General features: G+C 36.0%; 3 protein-coding genes across 8 annotated transcripts in view; 2 read left to right on the forward strand and 1 right to left on the reverse strand.

Annotated features, from left to right (window-relative positions):
- galla-1 (cytosolic iron-sulfur assembly component galla-1) overlaps positions 1-2,565 on the forward strand; it is an 8,636-nt gene extending 6,071 nt beyond the window's left edge. For all 6 annotated transcript variants that reach the window (XM_071660273.1, XM_071660276.1, XM_071660272.1 and 3 more), the window contains exons 4-5: positions 262-442; positions 2,427-2,565. In XM_071660273.1, the coding sequence (XP_071516374.1) occupies positions 262-442; positions 2,427-2,527 (282 nt within the window). In that variant the 3' untranslated portion in view covers positions 2,528-2,565. The remainder of the gene's footprint in view (positions 1-261; positions 443-2,426) is intronic.
- A 195-nt stretch (positions 2,566-2,760) lies between these two features.
- Positions 2,761-14,297, forward strand: zuc (Mitochondrial cardiolipin hydrolase zuc). The gene is made up of 2 exons (XM_071660270.1): positions 2,761-3,477; positions 4,915-14,297. Exons 1-2 carry the CDS (start codon positions 2,761-2,763, stop codon positions 5,470-5,472), a joined length of 1,275 nt encoding a protein of 424 aa, XP_071516371.1. The 3' UTR covers positions 5,473-14,297.
- A 7,297-nt stretch (positions 14,298-21,594) lies between these two features.
- Wdr81 (WD repeat domain 81) overlaps positions 21,595-27,482 on the reverse strand; it is a 48,947-nt gene continuing 43,059 nt past the window's right edge. Inside the window, exons 24-28 of the mRNA XM_071659917.1 lie at positions 27,013-27,198; positions 26,251-26,358; positions 25,101-25,250; positions 22,780-22,886; positions 21,595-21,945 (exon numbers count right to left, since the gene is read on the reverse strand). Coding sequence (XP_071516018.1) covers positions 21,714-21,945; positions 22,780-22,886; positions 25,101-25,250; positions 26,251-26,358; positions 27,013-27,198 — 783 coding nt within the window. The 3' untranslated portion in view covers positions 21,595-21,713. The remainder of the gene's footprint in view (positions 21,946-22,779; positions 22,887-25,100; positions 25,251-26,250; positions 26,359-27,012; positions 27,199-27,482) is intronic.

Genomic DNA, 27,482 nt, shown 5'->3' on the forward strand with positions numbered 1-27,482 from the left:
GAATCACTTTTATAGATTTGGAAGACCATGTTTTACTCTAACTTGCTGAGCACATAGGTTGGGGATGTGTTGTGGTGGCTCTTTTTACCTAATCCACCCCATTAAAATGGGAGTGGATAGATAGATATATTTCATCTTTGTTTCTAGTATGATACTTTCATTGTACATAGTTCATTAGTATATAGGAGCAGAATCTTAAGGGATTTGCATCACAAATCAAGAACGAGGAAATTTGAAATTAATTAGACTACTTTCTTGCAGGTAACGAGGTTTAATCATGACAAGTTCTTGATCAGCATAGAATTTGTTCCCACTGTCCCTCACTGCTCCCTTGCTACATTAATTGGCCTCTGTATGAGAGTCAAACTCATTCGGTCTTTACCATATCCCTTTAAGGCTGATATTAGCATTGCTCCTGGCACTCATAATACAGAAGTGGATGGTGAGTATTGCAGAATATGTTATGTTTTTGATTGATGGTGCATATATTGTTAATTTTTTTAAGTTATAATTTTTTGATTTTTTGAAACTCATGTTGTGCTCTTAAGAATTTAGACAAAGATTTAGTTTGTCTTACCCTTGATAGCATTCACCTAGCCGTAGAATTTGAAAAAGGCTAAAGGAAAATTAATCCAAATAAAGATATAAGAATTTCAAGGATTTATTAAATGTTGGAGAAAGGGTGGCATTGACCTTTGCTCTTATGTAAGGAAATGAGGAAAGGACAGAGATATGATGGATTATGAAGCTCAAAGTGAAATATGAATAGGTTCTTAGAAGTGATCATTTATATCTAGAGATGATGGAGACGATAAGAGGGTTCATGAATGATAGATGCAGTATGCATGAGAATTCTGATTGGGAGGTAGTGCATCAAATTGTTGGGAGGAGGAGGTAATTTTGTTATTAAGAAAATGTAATGTGAATGAATACAATACATAGACATAACTGGACTTGCCCTTCATTTGGTCACTTTGTGGATGAAAAGTTATCTTCTGTGAGACTGTATCTATGTCAATGGACAAAGAGTATTTCAGTCATCGAGGTACTCCTCATTCCAAAGGAATCCATCTTTTTCTTGCTACTGGATGTGGTGCAGTCTCAGAGCTGCAGGAACCCCTTAAAAATGAGGTTCTGAGTTTATGCATGATAATGATAATAATGATAGGAATGATTTTAATAATAATTATAGTAATAATGATAATGATAATAATGATAATTAATTATCCCTGGGGATAGGGGAGAAAGAATACTTCCCACGTATTCCCTGCGTGTCGTAGAAGGCGACTAAAAGGGAAGGGAGCGGGAGGCTGGAAATCCTCCCCTCATTTTTTTTTTTTCCAAAAGAAGAAACAGAGAAAGGGGCCAGGTGAGGATATTCCCTCAAAGGCCCAGTCCTCATCCTCTGTTCTTAACGCTACCTCACTAATGCGGGAAATGGCGATTAGTATAAAAAAAAAAAAAAAAAAAATTTTTAGTAATAATGATAATGATAATAACAATAATATGTTAATTACAGATATATTATGCTGATTGAAGGATGTAATGTGTATTATATATTGCAGGCTGATAAAGTGGAAGATGAACCTCAAGGATTTAGGGAAGTATGTAATTGTATGAAGGGGAAATATTTTGTATGGCATGAGGTTGAGTGCAGAACATTGGGATGGAGTTGAGGATTTCAAATATTTGTGGAATATTTTCATTCAAGAAGGGAGAAATGGATCATAAGATGTTGGAAATAATGACTGAAAGGAAGTTGTTGGAGCTCTGAAAAAGATTGTGATTGACGGGTCTTTGGAAAAACAAATTCAGCTTGCTCTAATGTATCAAAGTATTATGGAGGATGGAAGTTGTATAAATGATGTGGAAAGAGATATGGGTTTAGAAAAATAAGGATGTTAGAAGGGATATAGAATAAGGATTGAGACAAAAAATTATTGCTGGAGCTGAAGCTCATAGGGGTTTATGGATATATATAGGTGAAGTGAGAAAATTGTTTTAGAGTGTGGGGATGGAGTGAGATAGTGTGTACAATAGAGGTGTGTTGGCATGCTTGAGTGGATTGAGTTATATAGTGATATAGGAATATAGGTTTTGTGTGAGTCACCCTGACGTAGAGTGGAAGACAAGTATGTTAGAAACATTTAGATTTGTTGTTCTGGTGCCAAAGGTAATTAGTCGTGCCTGCTTTGCTGCTTATTTCTGCCAACGAAGGCCTTAGATTCTTGGGAAACATGACTAGCTGTTTGCGATTGGCTTATCCACACATTCACATTGAGCCCCCCATCTCATTCTCCTTAATTTCAGCTGTTTGTACAACTGTTTTGTCAAATTACCTATGTTTTAAGTGTATAAACTCCCTTGAATATTGCCTTTGATGATAAGCTTGTGAAATGTTTTTCAGAATTACTTTCTCTTTACAGTGAATAAACAAATTAACGACAAAGAGAGAGTGGCTGCAGCTTTAGAGAATCCCAACCTCTCCAGAGTTGTAGAGGAATGCTTGGTTGAACAAGACTACTAGCTTTTGTTTCATGAGACAACTAGAAAAATATGTGTTACCAAGTACTTGATAAGGAACAGATTACCAAGACTATTACATGCATGTGTTTTTGAACACATTTTTTGTTGTGTGTGATCAGTACTTCAAAGAATGCAGAACATACAAAATTTTTAACCTAGACTGTGATTTGTAAATCTACATACATAATTTGATGACACTAATGACCATAAGAGCACTGAAAATGTGTGTAGGAGATGTCATCTTTTAGATATTTTCTTGTTGCACTTGGTGTTGTGGTTGGTAGTGAAGTGATTTTCAGGTGTCTTAAACATTTTTATAATGCTTTTATAAATTCAGAGGGTGGTAGAGTGAAATATGAAAATCAGTCATGCCTGGTGAATGAAAATCGAAGGATTTTTAGTAGGGTTATATTCTTTCCAGACCAAGGCATTATATCAGGAAACCTTCAGAGAGTGCAAGACATTGATACTAATGATTTATCCATGCCCTTGAAAGAGGACTATGACCCTTGGTTGCACTGTTCTGCTGTAGAGAAGCTCACTGGAAATCCCTCCTCTAGTCATGTTCAGGAAAGCATATTTTCCTCATGTGCTCAGGTTTCATTAATGGGAGGCACGAAATTTGACATGTGCATAGGAAAAGAAAAGAGCAGTGGTTGTGATTCCCCTGAATGTGAGTTGAAAAGAAATTACCTTTTTCCCCTTCAGTCCATCTTTCAGAAGCAAAGCTCCACCACAAATCGTAATGGAAGAACAGGATCATCACCTTATTTTCAGATTCAGACTTCTGGATCTGCTGGCACTGACTTATTTTTCCCTCATGGATATTTAAAGAAGAGCACATCACTGATTCACATGATCAGTGTGTTGGAGTCGACCAAAAAATCTTTAATGATATGCGTCTTTGTTCTTACTTGCAAAGATCTCATTGATGCCATTGTGAGGGCAAAGGTTAGTAATTTTCAAAGCCATAAACAAATACCTAGTGATATTGGGGGGAGGGAATTCTTCTTAAGTATTTCCTGTGTGCCAGAGAAGGTGAGGAAGAGGGGTGGGAGTTGGGAGCCAAGATTTCTTTCCTGCATTATCACTTTTTAAAAATAGTAACAGAATAAGAAGGGTTAGGTTGGGAGACTGATTGTGCATGTATGTAACTAGGATATGTGCTATGTTTTATGAGAGAAACCTGAATGATCTGATCATGGCATCCTCTCATCCTCTTCACATATCTGAACCATTTCAGCATATGTTGGTCAGTTTCCTTAATCAGACTGCATTTACTACCACAGTTCTCACCTATCCCACCTCATAGCATGTATTGTGCTTTGGCATGTTTTCCTAATGTGGCATCTTCATTTCCTTTGCAATAGAGCTCAAAGATTCACATCCCTACAACACTGTTGGGCCTCATATATCTTTATGCTGACCCATCTTGTCCTTAATAGACTCTAACCTCTTTTTCTCATGCATGATACTTCAGGCTTGCAGATCTAATTAGTTTTGGCAGAAGCTTAGAACCTTTGTTTATCACTGACCATTCATTTTGTGTATTTCATGTGGACTCCTGTTATTTAGGCTTTATCTAAGTAATAATGTCATTGTTTTGATTCATCTCTTTTACCTTTGGAAATATAGCAGGTTTGCTATACAGTCCTGGAGCTGGATTTTCTCTCTAAGTTGGTCTATTATTATTGTTATCATTTTCATCTATTTCAGTATTCACGATGAAACTCTCATCATGTTGACTAATTATCTTGTCATATATATGTTATGTATTTCATGCACTTGATATTAACTAGCGATGGTCATTATCATGATCTTTATCCCTACCTTAGAAAGCTTTTTTATTCTTTGCTGTATTTTCCATAGAGAATAATAGATTTAGATAGAACTGAGTAGAATTTGAGATATTTCAGATGAGGATGTCAAAGGAATGATTTAGGGTTGGATGCAGCATTTGGAGGTAGAGGTGGGTGATGATAGACTGTTTTTGCTTGACAGGTGAACTTTGTGGGCAGAGGGAGAACATAAGAAGCACTTACTATATACTGATGTGTGCAGGGTGATATACAGTCGTAAGAAGCACTTAATGTATAATGATGTGGACATTCGTGTTTTACTTTACCACACTGTACTTGGGTTAAGGATATGCATGAGTGATATGAGAAGTTCAGTTTTCATGAATCATCCCATAGAATGGGGTTAATGGCACTAGATATATGGATTGATCATTTTTTGTAGCTTGGATTGAGCATAAGGAAACAGGCATTTGCAAACAGCTGCAATGAATATAAGCTGAACGAGTTTCAAATTCTAATTACTTTATGTCATGAATCATAGTCTAACTTGAGGGTGAATGAAATTGTATATGTTTCTTCTTTTCCCCAGCAACGTGGTGTAAGAGTGAGGGTACTTTTAGAAAAGGGGATGGCAAATTGTGAGGCTACCATCAGTATCCTTCTTAAACACCGTGTAGTATTTCGCCTCAGCAACCCTGCCTTACTGATGCACCACAAATTTGCCCTATTGGATGCTCCAGAACAGTCTTTTGATTCCCAAGATGGTATGGTTAAGGATGTGAATAGAAATAATGTAGAGTTCTGTGAAATGTCACTTAAGAGTAGAAGTAGAAATAACGGAAATGATACAGGATCATTTGTTCAATCTAGATTTTCAAGCCTGTGGAAAAGATTTAGAATTTCACCCAAAAATTCAGAGTTACATTATTCCACCAAGCCTAGGCCCCCCAAAAATAATTCACAAATACAGACTATCTTTGATGGTGTGTTAATGACTGGGTCATTTAATTGGACGTGGAGTGCTGTAGTAAATAATAATGAGAATGTCATTATAACCAATAATCCACATTTGATAACAAAATATGTCCATGAGTTTGAGAGCCTGTGGAAAAATGCAGAGGCAAAAGCAGATGTATGTAGATACTAACATTATTAGAAAATAGCATTTACAGTGATGATGGGTCTAGGTATTTCACATATTGTTTATGTTTATTGATACACAACATAACATTCATTTGCTAGTACTTTCAGTTAATCTTTGTATATTTTTTCTCTCCTAATGCCCATGCCATCTCATCATGTTTATAGCTGCTACTTTTTTCAATGCCATAAATTGGCTACATGCAACTGAACTACCAAGGACAATGAAACAGGTTAAAGATAATAGATAGATGGGATAAAGATGATTTGAGTCCATGTGGTGTACAGGTGTAACATGCTGTCACTGGGCTGCCTCAAGGCATGTGAAATATTCAGAGGAAACTACAAAATGTATTCGTTGTTACTTGCTCATGTCCATAAAAAAAATACATGGCAAATTGTAGAGAAGCCTTAACAGACCACACAGTCATTTTCTTTATCATAAACCTTTCTACTTTCTTTGTAAAAAAAATTTGTATTATGAATTGTAGATATAAGGTTTTAGGTAATTCTTCAGTATGAAGCTTGGATTTGAATTTATTTTATAATATCAGCAAGAGTTTTGGAAAGAGGGGCAAGTATGCAGTCTGTTGGGGATGAGAGGGCTTGGGAAGTGAGTCAGTTGTTGTTCGCTGATGATACAGCACTGGTGGCTGATTCATGTGTGAAACTGCAGAAGCTGGTGACTGAGGTTGGTAAAGTGTGTGAAAGAAGAAAGTTAAGAGTAAATGTGAATAAGAGCAAGATTATTAGATACAGTAGGGTTGAGGGTCAAGTCAATTGGGAGGTAAGTTTGAATGGAGAAAAACTGGAGGAAGTAAAGTGTTTTAGATATCTGGGAGTGGATCTGGCAGCAGATGGAACCATGGAAGTGGAAGTGAATCATAGGGTGGGGGAGGGGGTGAAAATTCTGGGAGCCTTGAAGAATGTTTGGAAGTCGAGAACATTATTTCCGAAAGCAAAAATGGGTATGTTTGAAGGAATAGTGGTTCCAACAATGTTGTACGGTTGCGGGGTGTGGGCTATGGATAGAGTTGTGCGCATCAGGGTGGATGTGCTGGAAATGAGATGTTTGAGGACAATATGTGGTGTGAGGTGGTTTGATCGAGTAAGTAACGTAAGTGTAAGAGAGATGTGTGGAAATAAAAAGAGCGTGGTTGAGAGAGCAGAAGAGGGTGTTTTGAAATGGTTTGGGCACATGGAGAGAATGAGTGAGGAAAGATTGACCAAGAGGATATATGTGTCGAAGGTGGAGGGAACGAGGAGAAGTGGGAGACCAAATTGGAGGTGGAAAGATGGAGTGAAAAAGATTTTAAGTGATCGGGGCCTAAACATGCAGGAGGGTGAAAGGCAGGCAAGGAATAGAGTGAATTGGATCGATGTGGTATACCGGGGTCGACGTGCTGTCAATGGATTGAATCGGCATGTAAAGCGTCTGGGGTAAACCATGGAAAGTTCTGTGGGGCCTGGATGTGGAAAGGGAGCTGTGGTTTCGGGCATTATTACATGACAGCTAGAGACTGAGTGTGAATGAATGGGGCCTTTTTTATCTTTACCTAGCGCTACCTCGCACACATGAGGGGGGAGGGGGATGTTATTTCATGTGTGGCAAGGTGGCAATGGGAATAAATAAAGGCAGACAGTATGAATTATGTACATGTGTATATATGTATATGTCTGTGTGTGTATATATATGTGTACATTGAGATGTATAGGTATGTATATTTGAGTGTGTGGACGTGTATGTATATACATGTGTATGGGGGTGGGTTGGGCATTTTTTTTCGTCTGTTTCCTTGTGCTACCTCGCAAACGCGGGAGACAGCGACAAAGCAAAATAAAAAATAGAAAAAAAATATCAGCTGCTAATCTTTCTTGTTATTATCAGTCATTGTTTCTTTTAAATGAATTACAAATCAGTGGTGCTGAAGCACTGACCTAAGGACCCTTGAAATTCTTGATATTTTGCACTTCATTAGAATTCCAAAAAGAGATAATTGGATTTACCATAAAAGCCCAACAGGTATTTTTGATATCTATAAATGTAAAATTTATCTTTTAGAATATATCAAAGCATGTTGCACACTTCATTCTGAAGGATTATGTGATCAATATGTTTTGACAACATAGGTCAGTTATGTAACAAGGCAGTCTATCAAGCATATTATCATCCTAAGCGTGGTCATTAGGATAACTCAAATTGAATGGCTGAAGATTAAGCCTCCAGTGTTTTTTGTGGTAATTATTGATACATAGATGTGTGGAATCCTTCAAAATTCCTTGAATAACAGATAGGTCTATACAGGGAGTCATTTTTCACTTGAAGAGTATTTGAGTGGAAGTGCAAATATTGTAGCATTGTCCCACTAGATTCATGGGTATAGTGGAATATGTTTTGAATTAACTGCACCTTTTTTCATTACTCGCACTGCACTGTAATATTATGATAGTTTTGACAAGAGGTGTTGCATATATAAAGAAATGTTTTTTTTTTCATCGTTTCTAATTCCTTGGTAAAGTAATGGTTGTTTTCCTTTTGTATAATGACATGCAGTTCGGGTACTCTGGGAGTTTGTTTTATCTCGTATAAGTGCTTGGCATATTGTATTCTAAAAGTTTTTTTTATATTCATACCTCTTGTTTGTGGTTTCCCTTGTTGTGAAGTAGTGCCAGGAACAGATAAGGAAAGACCTCATGTATTCATTTCCCTGCAAGAATTTTGGAAAGAGGGGCAAGTATGGAGTCTGTTAGGGATGAGAGAGCTTGGGAAGTGACTCAGTTGTTGTTCGCTGATGATACAGCGCTGGTGGCTGATTCATGTGAGAAACTGCAGAAGCTGGTGACTGAGTTTGGTAAAGTGTGTGAAAGAAGAAAGTTAAGAGTAAATGTGAATAAGAGCAAGGTTATTAGGTACAGTAGGGTTGAGGGTCAAGTCAATTGGGAGGTGAGTTTGAATGGAGAAAAACTGGAGGAAGTGAAGTGTTTTAGATATCTGGGAGTGGATCTGGCAGCGGATGGAACCATGGAAGCGGAAGTGGATCATAGGGTGGGGGAGGGGGCGAAAATTCTGGGAGCCTTGAAGAATGTGTGGAAGTCGAGAACATTATCTCGGAAAGCAAAAATGGGTATGTTTGAAGGAATAGTGGTTCCAACAATGTTGTATGGTTGCGAGGCATGGGCTATGGATAGAGTTGTGTGCAGGAGGATGGATGTGCTGGAAATGAGATGTTTGAGGACAATGTGTGGTGTGAGGTGGTTTGATCGAGTAAGTAACGTGAGGGTAAGAGAGATGTGTGGAAATAAAAAGAGCGTGGTTGAGAGAGCAGAAGAGGGTGTTTTGAAATGGTTCGGGCACATGGAGAGAATGAGTGAGGAAAGATTGACCAAGAGAATATATGTGTCGGAGGTGGAGGGAACGAGGAGAAGAGGGAGACCAAATTGGAGGTGGAAAGATGGAGTGAAAAAGATTTTGTTTGATCGGGGCCTGAACATGCAGGAGGGTGAAAGGAGGGCAAGGAATAGAGTGAATTGGAGCGATGTGGTATACCGGGGTTGACGTGCTGTCAGTGGATTGAATCAAGGCATGTGAAGCGTCTGGGGTAAACCATGGAAAGCTGTGTAGGTATGTATATTTGCGTGTGTGGACGTATGTATATACATGTGTATGGGGGTGGGTTGGGCCATTTCTTTTGTCTGTTTCCTTGCGCTACCTCGCAAACGCGGGAGACAGCGAAAAAAAAAAAGAAAAAAAAACTTTAGTTGTCATATATAATACACCGAAAGCAGAGCCTCTCTATCCACAGCCAAGTCTATGGTTTCTCCTGCATGCATGTTGCAAACCTTCCTGCATTTTTGAACCTCATTTGCTCAAAGTATCTTTAACTACATCCTTCTATCTCCAGTTTGGTTTCTCCTTTCTCCTTGTGCTGTCTGCTTCTGACATGTGTTTTTTCTTAGTCAGCCTGTCCTCACATGTCCTGTCTTTATATCCAAACCAACTCAGCTCACCCTCTTCAGCTCTCTTAAACATACACTTCTTCCTACAACACCTCTCTTACTCTATCGTTTCGTACTTGATCAGCCCTCCTTACATGACCATATGTTGTCGTAAAGCATTTCGTTTCTGACACATCCACCTTCTGTTTTTTTATGATTGGCCCATGAATTTCATCCATACAACTCTTTTGGGAGCACTGTACCATCAAACCTACTCATCTTTGTCTTCACAGACACTCCTAGCCCACCATATGGCTTACTTCAGCTACCATGATTTCATCTGCTGTCAGTTCCCCTCCCAGGTATCTAAAACACTTCACTTCCTCCAGATTCTCTCATTCACTCCAACCAGCCTGCTTCTCTTTCCTGCTAACCTTAATAAGCTAACTTTCATTCACATCACCTATTAACTTTCTCCTTTCAAACATTCTCCCAAACTCAGACACCAGCCATTGCAGTTTCTCGCTTGAATCTGCCACCAGAGCCTTGCTATCAGCAAATAGCAGCTGACTTGCGTGCAGGCTCTTCCACTCTGAGATTACAAAACCACCCTCACCACCTCATCCATAAACAGATTAAACAGCCATGGTGACATCACATCCTTCCTGTAAACCCACCTCCAACTGGAACCACCCACTCTCCTCTCTTCCTACACATGCCTTACTCTGTTGATGGAAACTCTTCACTACTTTAAATAGCTTTCTTTCCACTACATTATTGTAAATCTTAAAAAGCTTCTTTATCAACCCTATCATACACTTTCTCCAGATCAACAAGTATCATATAGGTATCCTCTTTATTTCTTATGAGGATTCTTCAAAGCAAACACCTGATCCACACATCATATACTACTCATGAAGCCACATTGTTCCTTCTCACTCAGATGCTTGTGCATGGCGCATATTCTTAGTCTCTAGCTCTCCCATATAATTTACCATGTATATAAAAAAAATTCTTTCTTTCTTCTTTCATACTATTCGCCATTTCCCGCATTAGTGAGGTAGCGTTAAGAACAGAGGACTGGGCCTTAGAGGGAATATCCTCACCTTTTTTTTTTTTTTTTTTAATTTTCCAAAAGAAGGAACAGATAAAAAAAATTTTACATCCATAATCTGAACATTCATCTTTGTTCTTATGCCTTCATTCAGTAGGTTTATACAGGTATTCTATTAATCTTCAGGTACCATACCTTGAGTCATGCTACTTTGAAAATTGTGACTAACCAGTCAAGTATCATTCTTGAGAAATTCAGCTGCGTTCCCATTCACTTCAGTCACTTTGCCTTGCTTCATTCTATGCCAGCTTTTCAGCATAATTTCTCTCTGCACCAAACCCACTTCCATGACTCTTGCTTACTCGCCTCCCCATCTCCAACACCTAACATCTAATACATTCAGTAGTTTCAAAATACTTACTCCATCTCTCCTATGCTTGTTTACCATTTCCCCTTTATGCTCCCTTATGCTCCTAATTGTTCAACTCACACTATTCACCTCCTCCCAAAACATTTTCTAATTTTCCCTTAGGTCTGGTGATATTCTCACCCCAGCTCTAATTTACACTCTTCTTCAAACCCATGGATCTTCATCTTGACCTTCAGCCATTTCCTTTTGTATATCTCCTAATCATTTGCATTCCTTCCCAGCAGGCTATGCCCATACACCTCCATTTTCTTTTTCACTATTAACTTACCTTCCTCATCCACTAGTCACTGCCCTTTATCACATACCCTTCTGTGTACTGCCCTCTCCTCTTGCACATATAACCACTGTTACCTGAAATACCTCACATTCCTCGCCTACTTCCCAAGTTTTATTTAGTCTCACCTTTAGTCATTTTCACCCAATCTCTCCAGCTGTCTCACACATACCATTTTTCCAAGCTCATTAACTTTCACCACCTTTTCTCCATAATAATGTCTTCTTTTCTTACAGCCTTATCAGACTTTCATCCTCTCCATTAAAATCTGTTCAGATATCCCAACAGCTGTGCCTCTCAGCACATTTACATCCAGAATGTAATTGTAAATAGATTTTTTAAGTAACTTTTATATATATTACAGTAATATGGTTTTTGTTTTTCATCAGATTGATAGCTGAAGTTTTCCTTTATTACACCCATTGATAGTAGTGTGAACCTTGCTTCAAGTTTAAAGTTGAGGTAGGTTTCTTTGTTTGGCAATATGAATGATATACAATATTCGTCATTTTACATGTGAAGTCACAAGATATACACCTCATTATGTCTGGTTAATTTTTTCAATCAAAATAGAAAATAAAATAAATGCATTTGAGTGTCCTTCTGTCTATTTATGTCTATCTCTGATGCCTGGAAACTCCCATCAAGGGGATGGCCATGGCAAAAGGCTCCACTTTTGTGTGTCTTTACATGCCTCCCTTGCTTACAAGTAATAATTTACATGACTCCTCCCAAAAAATCTTTAGTGTAAAGACGAGGAGAGCTGGGCCTAGTGATATTAGTTAATCTAAAGATGATTATTCAAACCTAATTAATGGCTTTGGTTACTAAAGTACCTAGCTTGTATGACTAACTGTATGTACAATATGCTAAAGCTCTGACCATGGCAGTGAAGAGTGATTGAGCTGAAGGAAGGTGCAATAAAGGGGTGCATATAGCAAACGAATAAATAAGGGATAAATAACTATAGAATTTTATATAAGGTGATTAGAGGAAGTCCATATATCAGATGGTCACATGAAATGCTGGATAATGCTGTTGATGGAAGGATAAGCCTGTGTCTTGTGTTTTGTAATATTTATTGGTATGATGTTTGGAAGTTTCTCCTCGGCTCCCATGTTTTGAGTAAAATAGTGCTTCAAGTTACATGGATGATCAATTGGTCAAGTTCAGAAGAGCAAAGCTAAAATAGCACTTGACTATGGTGAGAGTTAAAGATATGGTGGAAAATCTGAGGGTAAGGTTAAAGATCATTAACACTGTTGTGTATCATTAACAATGGTGTTGGCGGTATTATAGTGGAAGATGTACAGATTTATAATTTTGAAGTCGCATAAGGATACATATAAATAATGATACTCTGAAATACAGCCCACTGTAGATGCAAAATATGTATGGGAGTATGAAATTTTTTTTTTATAATCTTGGTAACCAAAATTTTATTGTAAAAACTTTTTTACAAAGACCTGTTGTACATCACTTATGTCAATCACAAAAATACAAATGTGTAAATAAATCTCAATCAAGTTTCACATATATTCAGTAAATTTTTATTGATTTCAAAAGGCTTTTAACTAATATTTTTGTGGCTATATCTATGATATATCACAACTAAAAACTACTGTTTGTTGTCTCTGTAACCTGAAATTACTCTGCACAGTCATTTTAGTGATAAAAAAAGCACCTGATAATATACTGATGAGATTTTGTTAATCTGACCAGTAACTACATAGTGGAATGTAAAACAAAATATCACCATATGCATTACATTGTAAAACTGGGCACTGACTGGAAACAAAAACTTTATTGATATATTTCTATTACAGTCCTAAATTATGATGATAAAAAAGGAGGTAAAGATATCATTTCATATTAGTATATTTTCATTCCTATATATATATATATATATATATATACAGGAAATATAACTTCATTTAATACATACTCGCATCTTTTATTCAGTGACAAAATGGAAAAAAAATGTACTTTTTGAAAAAATTAACATTCAGTGAATCATGTGGGAAGGCATCTTACAGTATTTCGTAAATGGCAGCATAATCTTGTTAAATGCAAAAACTTTCAAGACTGATCAAGAACTGTTAGATCTGAGATTTCCAATTATTTTTATATTACCCTTCCTCTTAACACTGAATGATATGGGAAATTTACATTCTGATTTACTCATTCATTAGTTGGCAGTATAATTCCTCAGCAGAGACATTTCTAAAAACTGTTTTTGAATATTGTACAGATTTAACTATAAACAGTGCGAGATGCTGGAATCATGTTCAATCTTAAAAGGTTTATGAAAATTGTGTAATGACTGGCAATAAAATATGTTTTATGATACAGCATTTACAAGATTGTCTCCAGTGTTTGCATGGTAAATAATGGCATTTATCATGTACGAAAAAATTTGTGAAATTAGGACCACGTATCAGATCTATAAAATATGATATGAACATTGTGGAATAATCCATTGCATACATGTTTATAGAAAATAATTAATTCAACTCTTATCACAGTTATTGTCTTTACATGTCATGAAGCACTAGTTTTCAAGTATCATAACTCTCATAATCTATGGTTAGTAACCAACCATTAGTTTAAGAAAGCTACCTCATTGTTTTTATAATGGCATAAGACCGGTTTGCTGATTCAGATGAAGCAGGTCAGTATTTTTTATTCTCGCAGAGTTGCGTATCATCTGAACACTCTTAGTTGGGGTTAAGGTTCTTATGATAGATACGTCGACTTAAAAACTTTTAATATCCTTTGGATAAAGAGGCTATTTTCATCAAATGATGTTTTCAAAAGCAATATACAATGGACACAGCAGCGTGGGTGGTTGGTTTAACTTTGACAGTCTTCAATCATGTTTATTTCTGAATAGGCAGTGTGAATGATTGTGCACTAAATTCTCTCAAGATGAGAGTCATGTTGAGGATATGTGTGTGTAAAGTGACAGGATGCAACTGATTAATTCCATGTAAATTGGACTTGAATTTATGGATAACAGAATTCATATCAAAATGTGTACTAAAAGTACATCTTCAATATTATATTTAACACAATCACATTTTACAGTAAGCTGTCTGGAGCAATGCTCACTAAAAGCTACTGAAATAAGCATACAAACTAAGAGAAATACAATGAAATATATATACACCAATATGCAACATAGTTCTTAATACTATGAGAAAATCACTAAAGACTAAGAAAGAACATGAGATACATATATAATATCATAATCTTTGGTTGGTTTTAATGCTTTATTGCTATTCAAAGAGACTAATGCTTTGATTTCTTTCTTTTTTTTAACGTCTGAGTAGACGGAAAGAATAATGTGATGTACTCACATGTGTAAGTAGGTGGAAGCCACATGATATGAATCCAAAAGCAAAGCAGAATGATGAAAGTTCCGGAACTTCCTATGCTTAAAATTATGTAGTAAAGTCTAATTTATTTTTTACTGTATTTATCACATTTACTTTATTTAGAAAAATAGGCAACAAACCAATTTACTTCTTGATAGAATTTAGCAAATTAAAATCAGATTATTGAAAGTTATTTACCCATACTTCAACAATAAAATAAACCACAATCTATAATTTTTTCACTTAATATAATGATACTGGAGCATTCCTAAATAAACAAACACATTTGACCCCATACATTAAGAAAAAAACATCTGAAATACATCATAATGAAATCAAAAAATGCTTTATCCTGATCAAGTTAAACTTTTCATGTAGTAGTATCTTGAATAAGTACCAGTTGCTACAGAGAACAAGAAGCTCTTTTGTTTAAATGAACTACACGTCACTTCTTGAGACATTTTCAATATCAAAGGAACCACTACAAAAATTTTGTATCACTGATATCCTAAAAATATGCTTAAGGGAGCCAATTTTGCTGAAACCATCATGACTTTACTGAAAATTTTTGGATGAATTTATCTGGATATTATTTGTAAGAAAGCTGATGAAATGAGATCATAACAGTTAGTAATAAGAATTAAAAATACCTCGGAAGGGCAACAACATATTCATATGAACATATCTCTCTGAGATCATTCATTATCAAGAACATCATACTTCTACATATTTTATTTATAATTACCCCAATACTTTCTAAAGACCCCTGCAGCCTGAGGCTTCATTACTTCCAACAGCAGGGAAATGTGGACGCTTCTGAAGTGAGATATTCTTTGATGAAACTGTACTTCCAGTGATACAGCCTTACCAAAGATAACTTTTCACTTGGTGCAACTCTTGCTGGGGGAGCCTGGGGCCACATACTTCCACTAGATAACTTATCTATTAATTGGAAATTCATATATTTTAAAATTTGTATTCTTTACATACTTGAAATGTTGATTGTAATGGTACACAATAGAATACAGGGGGGTCCCTGACCTACAGGGGTCCAACCTATGAACATCCATACTATTGAATGAGCTCCAAAAGACAATATTTAAAGTCCGACATACAGTCAATTACTCATGAACTGTGGAACTGCATCTTTTCTCATTAAGTTTTGCTAAATATGATGTTAACTTTTATTTACTTAGGAATACAATATCTAATACTTATTACTGTCAGGTACGTATAGGTATTCTAGTTTTATGCATTTCTCTATATTCTCCAACATATGAACTGATAGATATATGAACAGGATCCGGGAACTTAACCTGTTTGTAACCCAGGGACCCCCTATGCTTATATACAGTGCCTCCATTATGAATTTTTGTCTACTAGAGTTCCAAATAATAATAATTTTGCAAAGTAGCAGCTGCCATTATGGGTAAGATTACCTGTCTATATATTTTTTGACAATGAACCAGGATAAGAATATTAAAAACTATCAGTGACTTAAAATGAATTGGAATTGCTTATTTATTAGCAGTTCCTTTATCAATATGCCCAAATTCTATTTATTTGAATCCAGTGGTGCAATTCGACATGAGGGAAAGTAGTAACTGTTTGGAGAAGTGCATGCTATTTCTTTTAAAAATGTGTCACTTTGAAGCATAGACACATCTTTTGAATTAATGCTGTGATATAGAAGTATTTTTATCATTAAATAAAAATATTTATTTCTACAGTAAATGAACAGCCATGATATGCTTGTTGAGGTATTGTTTAGGTTAACATACACATCTCTTAGCTTGCTAAAAACCATTAGTCACCAACAAGATTAGAATTACCTCCAGCTTGCTACCATTGAATTTAGAGTAAAATAGTTCTTTGCACGTGGTTATGTGGCAAGTCACAATAAAGATAATGCTAACAATTAATTACAGCAATTCTAAATTGCATAAAATATATAAGAAATTCTCTAAGAAGTTATGATGGATTGTTGGAGAGCATTGGAGAAGTTACAGCAACCTGCTGAGAACATATATTGCTACGGCAATCAATCACATATATTAACATAGGCATTCTACTATAACACATAATGATGGGCCATGGAAAAACTTGTCCACATGCCAAAATAAAACCTATCTCAACAAATTCTAAGTAATTAATATATTATTCCCTCAGACTAGCTTTCCTTCATATCTGCAACTTTCCTTTATGACAACTCTAACCTCATACAGATAAACTATTATGTCAACATAACCATTTTCCACATTCACATACCATATTAGTAACATATTTTACATTATTAACCACTTCCCTCCTTATACTGTTTTCTTTTGTTTTCTCATTTCTCACATAACGTCAGCTTTTAAGAGAATTCTTTCAGAGTGAATGCATTCTCCTAGCAAATACAGTCATGTAATAATATTCAACAAGCATCCAATATTATCTGTTAAACCAATCCTGACAAGCTTTGCCACACCTGCTGGAGAATTTCAATACTCACTTTAAACGCTCCAGAAACTTGCCTGCCTCACAAACAATGATACGCCTAGTCTTTACTACCATGATTTATGTAAGTATAACCAAAATATTTAAACTCATTACCTTTATAATGTGATCAATTTCCATCCATCAAAGTTAATCTGAATCCTCTTCGTACACAATCACTACTTCTGATTAACTTTCACATCATTATCCCTATGTCGTTTTCTAAAATCCATCTTCAAAGTTTGTAGCTTTTAGCGATACTCATATTAATACTGTCATTCACAAACCAACATTATAACTTCCACTTAATCATACCATATTTCAAATCACAATATCTTTATCGTTAGCCTTGCCTTCCATCATTATCCCATTTTAGAGTCCAGCTCCAACCCATGTTTTTCTTCCACCCTGATCCACATATAGTAAATATGTATATTTCAAACAACAACGATGAAATAAAGCTATACCAGTGACCATTAAGTTCACACATGCTCTTCTCTTCTATTAAGAGAAACTTGTATTTCTCTGGAAGTTTCATGCCACAACATCATACACTCTAAAAGACTATTCTGAATCCATTTCTGTTAACAGTATAACATACCATTTCTGCTTCAAAAAATGCTGCACATATTTTCTTTTTCCATCATTTATGGAACGTAACCTCAATATGAGCTTATTTACATAACTTTTCTTTCATGAACCTTCCCTGTCTATTTAACATAACATTATTGTGTTTAATTCTTATCTACAACCTGATGTACACCCTTCATGCTTAATAACCTTAAACCTTTGTAGAGAATAATTTCATCCTTTTCACACTATCCCATATCTTTCTTGTGTATGCTTACCTTTTCCATCTCAGTAAAGTAGCAAAGGAAATAAGCCTTCAAAGAAAAACCATCACTCTTCACCACTTCTTACTTTTATAAAGTATGTACAATAGGAAAGAATTTCCATCCCCCTGTTCCCACCCCTCTTAGTTGCCTTCTATGATATGCAGGAGATATGTGGGTAGCATTCATTCCTCTAGATTCCCTTGATACTTATCATTATACAATGATAAAATTACAGCATCCTTTTAGTCCAGTGGTAGGTTACTTTCCTTCCATGCTATAGCTAACATTCCATGAAAGACTGTTGTGTATTATCTCAATCTCTTCCCAAATCATCTGCTCTGTTCTTGGATTCATTCTAAGAGTTTTCCTACATTTCACTTTGTATCCCTTTTTCAAAACCCTCATACAGATTTCTCCCAGCAGCACCTTATAGACAACTAGAGAATGGGTGAGTGCAAATGAGATCACTATTAGTATGATCCTGTTACCTTGCTATGGTGAGAGGTAAAAAGCCATAAAAAAATCTTTATTACTATTATAAATTCCAGGACATTTTGGATAAAGCTCCTGATGCTTCAAGGCTGCACTCTAAGCATGAGATGTTAAGTGATATCCTACTTATAGTACCATGGAAATATGGATTTCTTTGGGTTTTTTGAGTGAGATATTGTATTTCCTTCCATATCCCATATATGTGTATGTGTATATATAGGGAGCTGTGGTAAACAAGTTTAACAATAGCATCATGGCTTCATCTCTTCTTTGCATATCAACTGACTGTTCTAAGTCTTCTGTCTCATTCTTGTATCTCCCCTGGCGATGTGATCATTACATGAAAGTGCACTTGGGAACTTATCATGCTTCATGGAAAGGTCTGTGGGGCCTGAATGTGGATAGGGAGCTGTGGTTTCAGTGCAATACACATGATAACTAGAGATCGAGTGTGAACAAATGTGGCCTTTTTTGTCTATTTCCTGGTGCTACCTTGCTGAAGCAGGGGGTAGCGATGCTGTTTCCTGTGGGGCAGGATAGTGCCAGGAATGGAAGAAGGCAAGCAAGTATTAATATGCACATGAATATATATATGTATATGTCTAAGTGTATGTATATGCATATGTCTGTGTAAGTGTATGTATATGTATATGTATGTACATGTGTGTGTATGTATGTTTAAGTATATATACGTATATATGAGTGGATGGGCCATTCTTTGTTTCCTGGTACTACCTCGCTGACATGGGAAATAGCAATTGGAATGATGTGGTACACCGGGGTCGATGAGCTGTCAATGGGGTTGATGTGCTGTCAATGGATTGAACCAGGGCATGTGAAGCATCAGGGGTAAACCATGGAAAGTTTCGTGGGGCCTGGATGTGGAAAGGGAGCTGTGGTTTCGGTGCATTATTACATGACAGCTAGAGACTGAGTGTAAACGAATGGGGCCTTTGCTGTTTTCCTAGTGCTACCTCGCACACATGAGGGGGGAGGGGGTTGGTTATTCCACGTGTGGCGAGGTGGCGATGGGAATGAATAAAAGCAGACAGTATGAATCATGTACATTTGTATATATGTATATGTCTGTGTGTGTATATATATATATATATATATATATATATATATATATATATATATATATATATATATATATATATATATATTTTTATATATATATATATATATATATATATATATATATATATATATATATATATATATATATATACATATATATATATATATATATATATATATATATATATATATATATATATATATACAATGAGATGTATAGGTATGTATATTTGCGTGTGTGGACGTGTATGTATATATCTATATATTTCATTTGGAGGCGGAAGTGAATTATAGGGTGGGGGAGGGGGCGAAAATCCTGGGAGCCTTGAAGACTGTGTGGAAGTTGAGAACATTATCTCCGAATGCAAAAATGGGTATGTTTGAAGGAATAGTGGTTCCAACAATGTTGTATGGTTGTGAGGCGTGGGCTATGGATAGAGTTGTGCGCAGGAGGGTGGATGTGCTGGAAATGAGATGTTTGAAGACAATGTGTGGTGTGAGGTGGTTTGATCGAGTAAGTAATGTAAGGGTAAGAGAGATGTGTGGAAATAAAAAGAGCGTGGTTGAGAGAGCAGAAGAGGGTGTTTTGAAATGGTTCGGGCACATGGAGAGAATGAGTGAGGAAAGATTGACCAAGAGGATATATGTGTCGGAGGTGGAGGGAACGGGGAGAAGTGGGAGACCAAATTGGAGGTGGAAAGATGGAGTGAAAAAGATTTTGAGTGATCGGGGCCTGAACATTCAGGAGGGTGAAAGGCGGGCAAGGAATAGAGTGAATTGGATCGATGTGGTATACCGGGGTCGATGTGCTGTCAATGGATTGAATCAGGGCATGTGAAGCATCTGGGGTAAACCATGGAAAGTTCTGTGGGGCCTCGATGTGGAAAGGGAGCTGTGGTTTCGGGCATTATTGCATGACAGCTAGAGACTGAGTGTGTACGAATGGGGCCTTTGTTGTCTTTTTCTAGCACTACCTCGCACACATGAGGGGGGAGGGGGATGTTATTCCATGTGTGGCGAGGTGGCAATGGGAATGAATAAAGGCAGACAGTGTGAATTGTGTGCATGTGCATATATGTAAGTGTCTGTGTGTGTATATATATGTGTACATTGAGATGTATGGGTATGTATATTTGCATGTGTGGACGTGTATGTATATACATGTGTATGGGGGTGGGTTGGGCCATTTCTTTCGTCTGTTTCCTTGCGCTACCTCGCAAACGCGGGAGACAGCGACAAAGCAAAATAAATAAATATAAATATATTTCATATTTTGTCACCGTTTCCCACTCAGTATGGTAGTAACAGGAATGGACAAGAAATGGCCCTATTTGCTCACATCCACTCAATAACTGTTATGTATAATGCATTGAAACCAGAGTCCCCTGTCCAAGTCAAGCCCCACGGACCTTCCTTTGGTTTGCCCCGGCCATTCCATGTGGTTCAGTCTGCTGACATGCCTTCAACCCCTGTATATTATACTGCTTTAATTCACTCTCTCTCATGCACATCTGATGCCCTTCTGCACATTTAGGTTCCAGTAACTCAAAGCATCTTTCACTCCATCCTTGGTCTTCTCCTCCTTTTTCCCTCCACTTCTGACATATGTACTCTTTGGTCAATCTCTCCTACCTCTTCTCTATGTGTCCAAACCAGTTCTAATGTTCATGTATAAGACCAATGCACTGTATTTAGATAATTAAAGAGCCATCAAGAAATACTTTTTGACACTGCCATGGATTAGCACTAAAATGTAATGCAAGAATTTTACTGAAAATTTTGTGATATAAAAAAGTATCCTCATGAAAAATATAGGTACTTCAAGGTGATTTTCATCAGCTTGGAACCAAAACTTCACTTTTACAAGTTACAAGCAAAGTATGAAAATAATATTAAAAATAAAGAATTAAGATGAACTAATAAACTACAAACTTCTAAAATTCTACAACAAAATGAAAACCTAATTAACCTTTTTCTTGTGTTTTCTTGTTAATTACAAGCTCATAAATAAAAGAGCAATACTAGAACAACACCTTGAAATTTTGAAATTGTGAAACTGATGTAGTGCATACAGTAAAAATTTAAACTTGCAAAGCTGTGTTTCTTTACATGAGTTGCCAGTTTAAATATCATATATATTGTGGGATTCTTTGAGCAATAAAATCAAAGAGATTATTTTTTCATTATAATGGAGTGGATAAGTCACGATCAAAGTCTCCAACTGTTTCTGACTGTGATATGGTTTGCTGTTTACAAAGAGATGCACATATCTAATTTCTTTCTAAATTATTTCAACAAAGTAACCTTACAGTTCCATTATCTGCTCCTAAGAGAAGTAACCGATTGAGAGGTAACACAGCCATTGTTGTTAAAACACCTCGAAATGTGTCAGACCGCAATCTTGTGGATGAAAAAGAGGCAGTAGGGGAAACTGAAGTATGGACTCCAATGCGGTTGGCAGTAGTACCTGTGATTACCTCATCTCCATAAAGACAGATGAGATGGACTGGTTCTGTTGGACCCCTATAAAGAATTGCCAAATAAGAACACTGGTACAATAATGTTTTTCATTAGGCACACAAATTTTTGCATCAAAGGAAATGTTATCATTATCAGACATCAGAGTAAAAAATTCTTTGAGAAAGAGTTCAGGTGCTACTACTAGATCCTACTGATTAACATGCAGAAGGTGTTAAGCATGCACAGGATAGTGAACTGGAGCAATGTGGTACGCATGGTGCAATGTGCTGTCATTGGGCTGAACCTGGGCATATGAAGTCATTGGAGGAACTATGGAAAAGTCTGTGCATTAAGCCTGTCTCTTAATTTGCTAATACCACAGCACCTTATCTGTCCCCTTTTACTTTATGACACCAATAAAATATAATAAATTTTCTCACTATTCATCTCTCAACTTCGGCATTATCAAATTTCTTCAAAAGGAATTCAAATCTACGCACTGCAGTATGTAGGCTATCCTGATACACAGCATGGGAGATGAGAAGCAACGCTGTCACACAAAATATGTGAATGATTGTAAATGGTGCTGTATATATGAATATAAAAAAGGCTTCACTAGCAATAGTAAAATTAACTTTATTATGAAGATGTCTTGTATTGAAAATCTCTAATATTTGTGAAATAATTACAAACACCGTCTATCTTTAGGCATCAAGTCTGTGAACACTTGCTTAAATTTTGAGTAATTTCTATATTCCTCTTCTTTTACTCTTTTCCTTTCACCCTGGATTGCCTTAATTGGGACATAATTTGCCTGTTCCATGCCAGTCACTATAAAGATAGGACAAAAGCAGTCTTCACAATCTGACCTGTACCACAGATTATATGTAATCTTACCGGAGAGTGAACTTGAGCTTGTTGTCATCTACACTCCATACTGACACAGTCTGATCTAAGGCAGAGCTGATGAATGTTCCATCTTTATGCCACTTCATACAAAGCACCTGGCAGAAAATGTCTCATCAATTAAAAGAAAAAAGAATATAAAGAGAAAGCTTACCTAACTATATCATGAACCTTAATCTATCAAATAAACTTTTTCCACAACTTACTCTAAAGCTTATTTTCTGTAGAATATACAGAGAAAGCTTACCTTGTTTTATTATATACCTTAATCTACCAAATGAACTTTTTCCATGACCCATTTCTATGTTTATTTTCTAATATATCTTATAAACAAGATAGAGAAGTTCATGCAAAGCTCAACCAAATAAAATAAATCTACAAATATCCTATCAAAAAGATATAATTGTGACAATATTGCAGATAATGCAAAGGGACAGGCACATACTAGTGACTGACTAGTTGTAAAGAGGAAACATTATAGATGAACACAAAAATCATAAATAACTAGCCTTTGAAGAAGATTAGCATGCATACATAGTACAAAAGTGACTGTAAATGTTAAAAGTGATACACTAAGAGATGACAAATGGGGATTTCACGTTATGTGGATCAGGTTTCCATAAAAGAACTAAAAAATATAATTACGTATCTGATATAATAAGCTTCCTTACTGATTCTCCTTTATGACGTTGTGGTCACAGACTTATTATCATGTCAGTACTTTAGTTCCTTTCAAACACTCACTTTGTAATTTAACTTAAGCAAGGTTATAGTCACAACTAATCCTCCTTTCATTATTAAATCTTTATTACTTTAATGATGTTCATCTTAAAATCCAATCATGCTTCTGACTAAGCTGGAGCTAGTCAAAGTGTCTTTTTAGGTTGTTGCAATCCTACTGTTTCCTTACTTTTCGTAATCTTCAGTATCATCTGAAAACATTCAGGTTTGATTCCATCCCTTGCTGCAATACTTGAAAAGGATGGATGAAGTGCAAAGTAAGGGAATACCTGAAAACAAATGACTGCAGCTGGGAAGCAGAAAGGAAAAGGTTGTTCACTGTACTTACTTATTTGCCTATTTGTATGATATGGGGAGGGATCTTACATTCCTGAGGCCCCCAGTCTCTTGAATTTATGTATGCTTTCTACATAACTCATGTCCTTGGTCAGTCTGTTCCGATCATCAAACATCTTTATAACATGCATTTCTTTACATCTTATTTACAAATCTCTTACTCAGTTTCATGTTATGTGCTCTGGTTCCTCAATCCTTACATATATTAAACTACTGTCCACTATCCACTTTGTAAATGTTTTTTAAAAACTTGAAGGGTTGTGATTAAGTTATCCTCACTCTTCTTTCTTCTAAGGTGGATATATTTAAAGCTTCTAGCCTTTCCCTTTCCCTTAGCTTTCTTAATTCTGGTACCATCTTTGCTGCCCCCCTATGGACAGTGAGGAATTTGAGATGGACATTTCAGAGGAAGATGAAACTGGATGCTGATGAGTACGGTTGTCATATTAGAAAAGAGAAATAAGAATTCCAAAGTTTGAAACTAAGTTAGAAGTGTAAAATATCTAATCTATATGTGTAAATAATTTCTTTAATGATGAAAGAAGAATGTAAAGAGAGATATCTGAGTAATAAAATAGAAAAGTGACTGGCAATCTAAAGACAATTATGGTAAAGACATGCTTGCAAGAGTCATGAAACTTGCTGCAAGATGGTAAAGTTCATCACTAATTCCATTACATAAGGTATTTCAGACGAAACTGCTATATGACTGATTTGAAAGATGTCACAATAAAAGTGTTGTGTGGGTGAAATTGTTGTGTGAATAATAGTATCCCATGAGGAATCAGTGTGTAAAGTGAAAGAATAACATAACAGCAAATCCATGTTTCACTTAATACTCTGGACAGAAGTTAAGGATGAGCACCCTTTCAAACAGGAGACAAAGTTAATGATAATAAATATTCAGCCAATCTGAGGTAAAGGAGTGAGAGATGAGTCAATAGTAAAATTAGAACAAAAAAATCACATACTGTAGAAACAGACATCCTAAGACTATTGTCATTTGAAAAGTGGATAAGAAGAAAAGTGACATTGTTAGTTATGAAAGGAAGGATAGTAAGATGAATTGGTAGGTATGTCATATGTTAGCTCATGATGCATTAATACAAGTATTTTGGCATCCAGTAGTACAGCATCTTTATGTTTGCCATGCCAAAATTTACAGGTAGAGAGGGAAAATTTTTCTAATTCTAAGGACATTATTTTTGCACAAATCCTGTTGTAAATGACTGTACCTCTCCTTCATGTGGCTTCCAAGTTGAAAGGAGATGTCCTGTTCGAGTGTCAAGAACTGAAATTACTCCCGAGGAATGCGCTACTGTAACAAGCCGTCCATCACCACTTGTGTCAATACAGCGTACAAGACCTGCACCCCCCATGGATACCTTGGAGGTAAGTGAATAACATAAAGTATGTTAAGAAACACAAATTACAATTTTCCATAATGTTCTATAAAATATATTTCTTTCATGGCCAAATTACCAAGTACTAATTATTCTACATAATCCAAAAATCTTTAATTCAACTCCAGTAACTAATGTATATAAGACTATCCACAAACGTTGGATCAAAACTCTGCTAGATCTATACCATTATGTGGGTAAAATGGAATCTTCCTTATATATATATATATATATATATATATATATATATATATATATATATATATATATATATATATATATATATTTTTTTTTTTATAATTATTTTGCTTTGTCGCTGTCTCCCGACAAAGCAAATATATATATATATATATATATATATATATATATATATATATATATATATATATATATATATCCTGGGGATAGGGGAGAAAGAATACTTCCCACGTATTCCCTGCGTCTCGTAGAAGGCGACTAAAAGGGAAGGGAGCGGGGGGCTGGAAATCCTCCCCTCTCTCTCTCTTTTTTTTTTTTTTTTTTCTTTTTTTTTCCAAAAGAAGGAACAGAGAAGAGGGCCAGGTGAGGATATTCCCTCAAAGGCCCAGTCCTCTGTTCTTAACGCTACCTCGCTATCGCGGGAGATGGCGAATAGTATGAAAAAAAAAAAAAAAATATATATATATATATATATATATATATATATATATATATATATATATATATATATATATACCTGGGGATAGGGGATTAAGAATACTTCCCACGTATTCCCTGCGTGTCGTAGAAGGCGACTAAAAGGGGAGGGAGCGGGGGGCTGGAAATCCTCCCCTCTCGTTTTTTTTTAATTTTCCAAAAGAAGGAACAGAGAATTGGGCCAGGTGAGGGTATTCCCTCAAGGCCCAGTCCTCTGTTCTTAACGCTACAGTTTGTGCTTTCCTTTGTTATAATCAACATTCAACATTCAAGATAATTCTATGGGATATGACTTGGATAAACACACCTTAAACTCATGGGTATAGTTGCATGTACGAAGGTCTATAAATCTAAGTGTAGCATCTGTAGTTGCTGCCACTAACTGTGTAGATGGTGCAGCCATGGCTGTCAGCACCTAAGAAGTATTAAGATACGTAAATCAACTGAACATTACATAAATGCTATCAGTTCATTTGCAGATAAATAGAAAAGCTTTGTGAAAGCCTTACCAGTATTTGTATACAGAATTCTGAGGATGGTTTCTAGCACTGTGCAGGGACTGATACTTGAACATCTGCTGAACTGTACAACATGAGAATGAATACAGTGCTCCTGAATGAAGATGTGAAACGAATGCATGTTATAAAGAAATCACTGAAAAGATATGCAAATGAAAGTCTTTAAGATGGTATGGCCATGAGGAGTGTCAGGTTTTTCAAGAAGATATATGAACTTATATCTAGAGGTATAAGAGGAACTGGAGTGATGTGGTGTATGGCATGTTGTTAATGGGTATATGAATAGGTTGAGGTAAAGTGAAGAGCAGTCTGTGGATGGTAGAATTTGCTTTCAGTGCATTATACATGCTAGGTAGAGACTGGACTGAAAAAGGTACATAAATGAGTGCATGAATTAAGATCTAAGCATAAAATCATGGCTTTATGAATATCCTGAAAAAATCATGTATCATAAGTTACTGTATCAAAGAGTCATTAGAAGGAACATTTATGTTACAAACTAATCAGAAGTAATATAAAAAGAGATCATTAACTAAGATTTCTAAACTTACTGTTACAGGACTATGACGAAGAGAATCTAGTTGCTTTACTCCTGCACAGATAAATGGGTCCCACACATGGACAGTGGAGTCACAAGATGCTGCATATCGCATTGAATCGGAGAAAGTAACTCCAAAAACAGATTTCTTGTGACCAGTATATGTCCACTGTGCACTGACATGTGCATTTCCATCTCCCTGTTTAAATGTATGTATTGATATGAAAGTAAAGTGCACTAACTTAAAGCTTGTATGTAAACATACACTATGTTGATTCATAACCATTCAGAGGCTACTAAAACGAGCAAACTTTGAAACTCAAATGTAGAGGTACAGCAGGAGTAAACATTATTAGAAAGTAGATGTAAGTAGTTACCTCTAAAATTTTGAATTATCATAATAATAATAAAATAAAAACCTGTATTAAGCTAAAGTATTTCTTATATTGTACTGTATATGTATCAATACATCATTTTAATAAC

This window comes from Panulirus ornatus, chromosome 69, assembly GCF_036320965.1.
Source record: "Panulirus ornatus isolate Po-2019 chromosome 69, ASM3632096v1, whole genome shotgun sequence".
NCBI classification, from domain to species: domain Eukaryota; kingdom Metazoa; phylum Arthropoda; class Malacostraca; order Decapoda; family Palinuridae; genus Panulirus; species Panulirus ornatus.

Coding starts and splice junctions, on each gene's coding strand:
- zuc (XM_071660270.1), top strand. CDS start 2,761: ATGTCATCTTTTAGATATTTTCTTGTTGCACTTGGTGTTGTGGTTGGT. Junction 3,478..4,914: donor ATGCCATTGTGAGGGCAAAG/GTTAGTAATTTT, acceptor TCTTTTCCCCAG/CAACGTGGTGTAAGAGTGAG.